Source organism: Etheostoma spectabile, chromosome 3, assembly GCF_008692095.1.
Source record: "Etheostoma spectabile isolate EspeVRDwgs_2016 chromosome 3, UIUC_Espe_1.0, whole genome shotgun sequence".
Lineage (NCBI taxonomy): Eukaryota > Metazoa > Chordata > Actinopteri > Perciformes > Percidae > Etheostoma > Etheostoma spectabile.
The window spans coordinates 444,538-452,811 of NC_045735.1; the positions used below are offsets into that span (position 1 = coordinate 444,538).

At 38.9% G+C, this 8,274-nt stretch overlaps 1 protein-coding gene and 2 non-coding genes across 3 annotated transcripts in view; 2 read left to right on the top strand and 1 right to left on the bottom strand.

Moving 5' to 3' along the window:
• Window positions 1-804: 804 nt before the first annotated feature.
• LOC116680575 (delta(3,5)-Delta(2,4)-dienoyl-CoA isomerase, mitochondrial-like) overlaps window positions 805-8,274 on the bottom strand; it is a 10,936-nt gene continuing 3,466 nt past the window's right edge. The window contains exons 3-4 of the mRNA XM_032509514.1: window positions 7,701-7,799; window positions 805-958 (exon numbers count right to left, since the gene is read on the bottom strand). Coding sequence (XP_032365405.1) covers window positions 805-958; window positions 7,701-7,799 — 253 coding nt within the window. The remainder of the gene's footprint in view (window positions 959-7,700; window positions 7,800-8,274) is intronic.
• On the top strand, window positions 4,729-4,891 carry LOC116687161 (U1 spliceosomal RNA). Its single transcript, XR_004331477.1, has one exon. It is a non-coding gene; the product is annotated as a U1 spliceosomal RNA (small nuclear RNA).
• On the top strand, window positions 6,227-6,411 carry LOC116687172 (U2 spliceosomal RNA). Its single transcript, XR_004331486.1, has one exon. It is a non-coding gene; the product is annotated as a U2 spliceosomal RNA (small nuclear RNA).

The window sequence follows — 8,274 nt, forward strand, 5'->3', positions numbered from 1 at the left end:
AAAAAATGTTATTTATCTCACTAGGTCTACACAGTCGCCTACTTTTTACGCCTATCTTAATATATATATAATTTTTTTTTTTAAAGATTGTTTTTTGGCTTTTTTTTAGGCCTTTAACCCTGTGTTTGTCTTCTTCCTTGGCCATGAGAAACATTTTCTCCTCTCTCAAGTTTTGTTATTTTTACTTTTTTTTTTTCCATTGATTTTTTGGCCGCTTTTCCAACATTTTTCACCCGTATTTTGACTTCTTTATTTCAGATGTATAAAAAAAACCTTTGAAAACGGGTCAATTTGACCTGAAGGGTTAGGTTAGAGAGAGCGGTGGGGGGGGGGGTGCCCGGGTATCTCACCAACTGAGCTACCCGGTGCGCCCTCAATATTGATTTTGAGTCATTTAGGGGTTTTAAATCTCAAAGCCATCGTTCCTCTGCTGTCGTTCTTTAACCCTCATGTGTACTTCAGTCAAATTTGACCCGTTTTTCAAGGTTTTCTTTTATTCCATCTGAAATAAATGTAGTCAATACGGGTGAAAAAGTTGGAAAAAAATTTAAAACTACCCTACCGAAACTTCATAAAAAAAAACTTTGTAAAAAGCACCAAAAACGTCGAGATAAGGGGAGAAATGTTTTTCACGTCACCAGAAGACGACACACGTTTTTAACGGGTAATTTTTGGCAACTCAACTGCAGAACTTTCTCAAAAGGCCAAAAATAAAAACAGATTAATACTTTAACAGTCATTATGTAAAAAATACATAGTACTCTGCATGTTGATTTAAACAGAGTCCCCTCCCAGAGGCTTTGTTCATGGCGTTGCGTTTCTTCTCCGGCGGTGCAGCTTCACGTGCGTATGGACCTGGCTGGGTGACTGATGGCGAGGGGTGTTGTAAGGGGGACCCCCCCCCCGAGACGACATGGACCGGACCAGGGCCGGACCACCCGGCAGCCGGACCTCCCTTCTAAGAGGGAAGAGACAGAGGGACACCACACAACCACGCGTGAGTGCATCTAAAACAACTGGGACGGGACGGGACTAACCCTGTGCGGACAAATCGCGGACGACTAACCGTGCGCAATAGACTGTGGAGACCAGACTGGACGTAAACCCTTTGCGGCCAATATACTGTGGGACGGGACAAATTGACGGTGCGGACGGGGACTAAACCCTGTGCGACCAAGACTGTGGGACGGGAAAAACTAAACCCTGTGCAGACAATAGACGTGGACGGGACAAACCCGTGCAGAAATAGGACTGTGGGACGGGACTAAAACCCGGTGCGACAATAGACTGTGGGACGGGGACTAAACCTGCAGACAAATGACTGTGGACGGACTAAACCCTGTGCTGACATAGACTGTGGGACGGGAACAAACCCTGTGCGGACAATAGACTGTGGGACGGGACTGTGGAAACCTGTGCGGACAATAGAACTGTGGGGACGTGACTAAACCCTGTGCGACAAGACTGTGGACGGGACTAAACTGTGCAGACAATAGACTGTGGGACGGCTAACCCGTGTGCAGACAATAGACTGTGGACGGGACTAAACCCTTGCAGCAATAGACTGTTACAGTGACTACAGAGAGCAAGGAAGCTAAATGGCTGCCATGGTAACGGTTAAGATCAGAAAATCATAAAAATGACCTATTTTCTGATTTATTAAAATTCTATTTTTTTTTTTCCTCTCGGTCCGATTTGTAAATTTAAACTTTTTGCCGTTTTTAATCGACTCTTTGCCGATGCCTTTGTCACTTTTTTTTGATGATTTGTTGATTTTTGTTTGGCACTTTGACATTTTGTGTCACTTTTCAATGTTTTTGTTATTTTTTTTTTTTAACTTAAATTACTTTAATAACTTACATTATTCTTCAAATGCTATAACATTAATTATACACCAAATTCAGTGAAAGTGGTGACTGATCAGAAATCATCAAAAAACGACCTAATTTCTAATTTATAAAATCCTTCTTTTTATTAAATAAATAACCTAATATTCCATTTCCAGCGTTTCTCATTATGAGGAAGTAATTGATGAGCCAGCTTTGGGTTTTTTGAGTTTGGTTTTTGTATAAAACAAGACATTTAATCCTCACGTTGCTTCCTGTCGACCACGAAATACTTTTTCCTCCTCGTTCCGAATTTTAAAATTTAAACTTTTGGCCGTTTTTTATCGACACTTTTGATGCTTTTCCCCGATGCTTTTGTCACTTTTTTTTTGACGATTTTGTTGATTTTTTGTTGGCACTTTGGAACTTTTGTGTCACTTTTTCCAATGTTTTTGTTATTTTTTTTTTTTAACTTGAAATTAACTTAATAACTACATATTCTTCAAATGCTATACTTAAATAATAACACCCAAATTCATGAAATGGTGAACGAATGATTTATTTTACTTGTAAGAGCGTTGTACGAACCATTAGATGTTTTTTTTGACAATTAGTTGAAAGAAAACCAAAATTCTGATATACAAACTTTTAAAAAATTGGACAACAGAGGTGTTAAGAACGTGATGGAGGTTAATGCCATTTCGTGGTGTTTTTTGATTTAAAATAGATATATACAGATTAATTATTTAAAAATAAGCTTATTTCTATCCTTGAGTCAGGTTTTTTCCCAATCCCATGAAACAAAACATCCTGAAACAGAATTGTAAAATATATTAAATCAACATTAGTGACGTGTAAAGTGGAGAATTAAGAGTGGAAGAGTATTGGGAAATTTTGGCAGTCAAAACATGTGCAAAGTCAGTTTGTGTCTATTTTGCACATACAAAATACCCTTTAAAAGACTTATAATTAGTATTATATTAGTTAAAATGATCTGGTCTGTGGATAATACACAGAGTAATCTGTAATTACAGAAGTAATCTAAATAAGATCTGCAATGTCACCCTCCTAGACTCTCTAAAGGTGTAATGCCAATAAACGGACGAGAAGTGTTAATGTAAATAATGTAAAGAGCTTTTATGTAATGGCACTCATCACACTATGTCATTTAATTGTTATTTATCACTATTTTCGACATTTTATAGACTTAACTGTTACGAGAAACACAGCAGTTACTGGTGAGAAAATAATTATCAATTGAAGAGTAAAGTATAAAAAAATAGAAATTAGAGCCATAGACCGTTATATTAGAGCCCTAGTGAGCTTCCAGCACAACCTTGCACGCTGCGATAACAACACATGCTCGTGACCTTTCACACCCCAAAGCCCTAAAAAGTTTTTTAACGCAGTTAACCATCACTTGTCTCCAAAATAGCGCGAGCTAACAGCCCTGTAAAATCACTCAGGTGCCACCTGGATTTAATAAACATTACATCACGTGTTTCATAAATAATAAGACAACAAACAGCAAACGACAACCCACACAGTTGTCACTTACATGTCGCGAGCGCTGACCTGACGACTGACAGCATCGCCCTTGACCTTGCGCACCTGTTTAGAGGTCAACGCAAGCGCCGCGAGCACAGATAACTTAATTAATGATTAATTAACTAACTCGGTAACCGTTAGCATGAAGCCACACTGCCCTAGCTAATGCTAATAGTTGCTCTTTGTGGTCTAGGTGGGTGCTCTCCCTGACGTCCGCTGCGGCTGCTGTGTGCACGCGGTGTGCACGCGGTGTGCGCCAAAAGAGAGTTGCAGCCCACTGAACGCAACAGCGCGCCACTAACTAACTAAAGTTCATGAACTCTCCTACTGCTCCTTCATTAGCTCAATCTCAGTTAGAACAGCCTGCTACGGTGGCGTGAGCAAACGCGAACCAAAGAATGCTGTTGTGGTGTGTTTGTGTGTGTGTGGTGGTGTGTGGTGTTGTGGTGTGTGTGTTGTTTGTGTTGTGTGTGTGTGTGTGATACAAGAAACAAGGCACAGATGCTTGTGGTAAAAAAAATAAAAATATATAAACAGAAATAGTGTAAATAATGTGACAACTGCAAGGAATTGGTCCCTGAGAATTCCTATGTATTATTATTATATACTATGAAGAGTCAGAATCATCTCGTAATCTTCCGTCGTCAAATCCTACATTCCTATTGTAGTCTACGTGAATGGACGATTTCATTGGTAGTCAACGGTGAAATGGAGCGATTTCATTGGTAGGTCTACGGTGAAATGAGTGATTTCATTGGTAGTCTACGGTGAAATGGAGCGATTTCATTGGTAGTCTACGGTGAAATGGAGCGATTTCTTGGATATCTATGTGAGAATTGAGCTGATTCCTATTGTAGTCTACGGTGAAATGGAGCGATTTCCTTGGTAGTCTACGGTGAATGGAGCGATTTATTGGTAGGCTTTCCACGGAGAATGACATTTCATGGTAGTCTACGGTGAATAGAGCGATTTCATTTAGTCTACGTGAATGGAGCGTTCATTGGTAGTCTACGTTGAAATGGAGCGATTTCATTGTAGTAGTCGACCGACCCAGTCGATGCTAATTATCTATCATGAGTCAGTTTGTTTTAACCGGTCATCCGTGAAATCATCCTCACATCTAGGAAGGCGGAGGGCCGCTCCTCCTTCCCTCGTGGTCCGCTGACCCATTATCTCCAATAAAACTTGAAGAAATCCTGTCAGTCATAGTCGAGGTTTTCCTCACTGTAATTATGTATGTTATCCAACTCTGGTTTTTTATATTTAAAAAAAAAAAAAAAAAAAATGTGAGCAGCACCGTTAGTCCAGCATGTGGTTTCTGTGGAAACTCCCTGCTCTGCCCGTGTACAACCTCACACTTACCTGGCAGGGGAACACCATGATCAGAATGTGTTCACCCAGGGCGAGGCTTGGCCATTGCACTCGCCCGCCATCTGACCCCTGCAATTCCCCCCAAATGTGGGAATCTCGACTGCATAATTGTTGGTAGTGGGGGAATGCGTTCGCGCTCTCCCCTGATACATGTGCAACAATAATCGTCAACATGATGCCCAATATGCGATGAAAACATTGTCACAATCGCAAATATGCGGTAGATTTTCATTGTTTCTGCGACTAGGTACCTATCAAGATGCAGACAAGTTGAATTAAGTTTGAAAAATAATATATAGGTTGTTTATAAAACATAACTATCACTTTTCATTATCTAGTCAGAAGAGTGGGAACAATGGTCATATTGGCCTTCTTCACAGACATATGTAATATAGCCCATTATCCTGGCGCATAATACCTAGTTTCTTTTACTGGTATTAGTAAATAGTACACAGTACTTTTTTTATAACTCAACATTTGCGAGTAGTACCTTACAAGATGCACTCACTAGGTGTTACTGCCTAGTGCTTAGTTAGTAGGCTACAGCTAAGTTGAATTAATTTTGAAAAATGTATCCTAGGTTTGTTTTTAAAACCTACTATCACTTTTTTATTATATTTTGGATGATTAGCACAATTGCCGGAAGCGAAAATTTTTTTTGTCTGTCCGCAGTTAAACGGATTCAAACGTTACTTGGCTCATATGATTTGTGATATTAATAAACGTTTTTACATAATAACTACGTGCAATTTTATTTATTTAAACAGAAGACTTCGACTTTCGACTCGACTTCTCTTTATTGATCGTTTGGGATACTCCCGCACGGAAATTGAAAATTCCAGCCGCAGTTTAGCAAGACAGAAGAACTTAAAAAATAGTTAAAAAAAAAAGACATTAATAAAGACAATAAAATAACAATACTTATAATACAACATAAGAACAAGTTGTGTCAATAAACCAACAAAAGACCATAAATTATTATTAAAGTGTCAGAGTTGAGTCCAGTATTGAAGTGGAAAGTGACAAGTGACCAGGTTGAATTTAAGTCCAGTGTGCGTGTATGTATGTTGTTATGTGTACTGTGTATGTCATGTATGGGTACTGTGTAGCATGTATTTGTAACTTGGTGTATATGTATGATGTATGTATATATGTATGTATGTATTGTCCTCTGCCCTATTTCCTCTCCCCCCTAGTGAGGAGTTGTAAAGTCACAGCTTGCTCCACGGGTGGAGTCAACGTCCCATTTTGAATTACACTGCAGTGAGGTGTCCTTCTGCCGCTTCAATGCTACAGAACATAACTTAATAAAAATGACACCCATTTTGTTGCCGGTACAGCACTTTCCACGTCATCTACTGTGTGTATGCAGTAAATCGAATCGCATCCGAGGTGAATGTGTTGCGAATGAAACCGATATTTAAAACCGTGATGACGAAGATCGCGTGGAGAATCTGGTCTCTCTGCAGACCCATTGTCGTATCGCTTCTCGGCCCTTTTGGCTAAAATCAAGTTTAGTAGCTGTCTTATCAGTTTAATTCTTATACGGCCCCTAAACCCGGGACAATCTTAAATTGATTTTTGGAACTGGGAGATGGAATAGTTCTTGCTCCGCCACTCCCCGCATCGACTGTTATTGCAGTAGCTCCAGAGCGGTTTACACCCTGTCATGTAAAAATTAAATCAAAGCGGCATTTCATACAAACGTTTCAGCAGGTGAGATATGTTGAAATTCACGCGGTCTGCCAACCATTCTTAACATTTAAATGATCTCATTGCATCCCAAATACGCTATAACCAGTTATTCTGTGAAAATGATGTTCATTTCTTGACTGGTAGACAACAGGGTGGTGTGATGGGCAGCTTTTTTTAAAATGAATCCAGACGGACAATGACCTGTAAACAAGCTTAGGTTCAGATGGTTAACAGCGTTTCGTAATTATTAAATACATAGTTAACTTGTGACATGAGAAACATATCCTCCACCGTTTGTCACTTATGCGGTGTCGGGTCGAGAGATTCCAGAGATTCAACATGACACACAATGGTTGGGTGGCGTAGCTCAGTCTGTAGGGAGGGTCGGAACCGTAAACCCCCACTGCTCGAGGCGCCTTTCCATGCTCCCCCCCCCCCCCCACTCGACACTCTCCATTAATGCATGTATAGGTCCTGAGCATGTTGTAATTCAGGCCTGTGTGTAATGTGTGTAACACACCAGAGTGGGACTAATAAAGGGATTTATTATTAGTGTTATTATGACTTTTTAGACATAATACACTATACATTACATTACTTTTTTTTAGACTGTTTCCGACATTCATATCTTTGACTTCTAGCACTTTGTTGACATACTATCCTATGAACCTTTAGAATCTTTTTCAGACATAACTTTTTTTGACATACTATATTCTATTTTTTTTTAATATTTTTTTTGACCACTATGCTATGACTTTTTCGATATCTATGAATTTAACTTTAGGGATCATCCCCTGCTGTTCTCCCTACGTTTTTCTTTTCCGTCCTTAGTTTTATGTAAACCATAAAAACCACATCAAATCAATTAGTCCGCTCACATATCAGTACTCATGTGTAATGCCTGTAATCTTTTGGAAGATTTAAGGATAATTCAAAATAAATACAGTATATAAGACAAGTCATGTATAGTATGTTGAAATTTTTTTTTAAAAATCTCAAAAGATGAATATGGTATGTTCAAAAAAAAGTCATGGTATCTCAATTTCATAAAAGTCTAACCATCATATTTAACACTGATAGTATCATAATGAAATATATATCAATAAAAAAAAATACTACCCCAGCGCGTCCCTTCAGGTTTTCCCTCCCATTTAATAAGCAGTCCACGTTCACAGAGAAACAATAACTTGAATATCCCGGCTTAATCCCTTATCCTGGTTTCGTGCAACAGGCCCCTGGTGTCATTGACTACAAACAAACGGAAACCTACCAGCTGTGAACATCTTCCCGGCTCCAGAAACTACAACCACTCGGCATTCTGGGTCGCCGGCTATCTCGTTAAAACAGTCCACCATCTCACTGGGAGGAGAAGCAAATGTTTCCCATCAGTGTCGGATAAACTTACATAAATACTTCTTTATAAGTTGCTTGAATCTCATATGCCAATGGTTTATTTTTCAACATTAGTTAAATGTTGTTTTTAATATCATTAATGTTTTAAAAAAAATGTTATTTATCTCACTAGGTCTACACAGTCGCCTACTTTTACGCCTATCTTTAATATATATATATATTTTTTTTTAAAGATTGTTTTTTGGGCTTTTTTTTTAGGCCTTTAACCCTTGTGTTGTCTTCCTTGTGACCATGAGAAACATTTTTCTCCTCATCTCAAGTTTTGTTAGTTTTACTTTTTTTTTTTTCCATTGATTTTTGCCGCTTTTTCCAACATTTTTCACCCGTATTTTGACTTCTTTTATTTCAGATGTATAAAAAAAAACCTTTGAAAACGGGTCAAATTTGACCTGAAGGGTTAGGGTTAGAGAGAGCGGGGGGG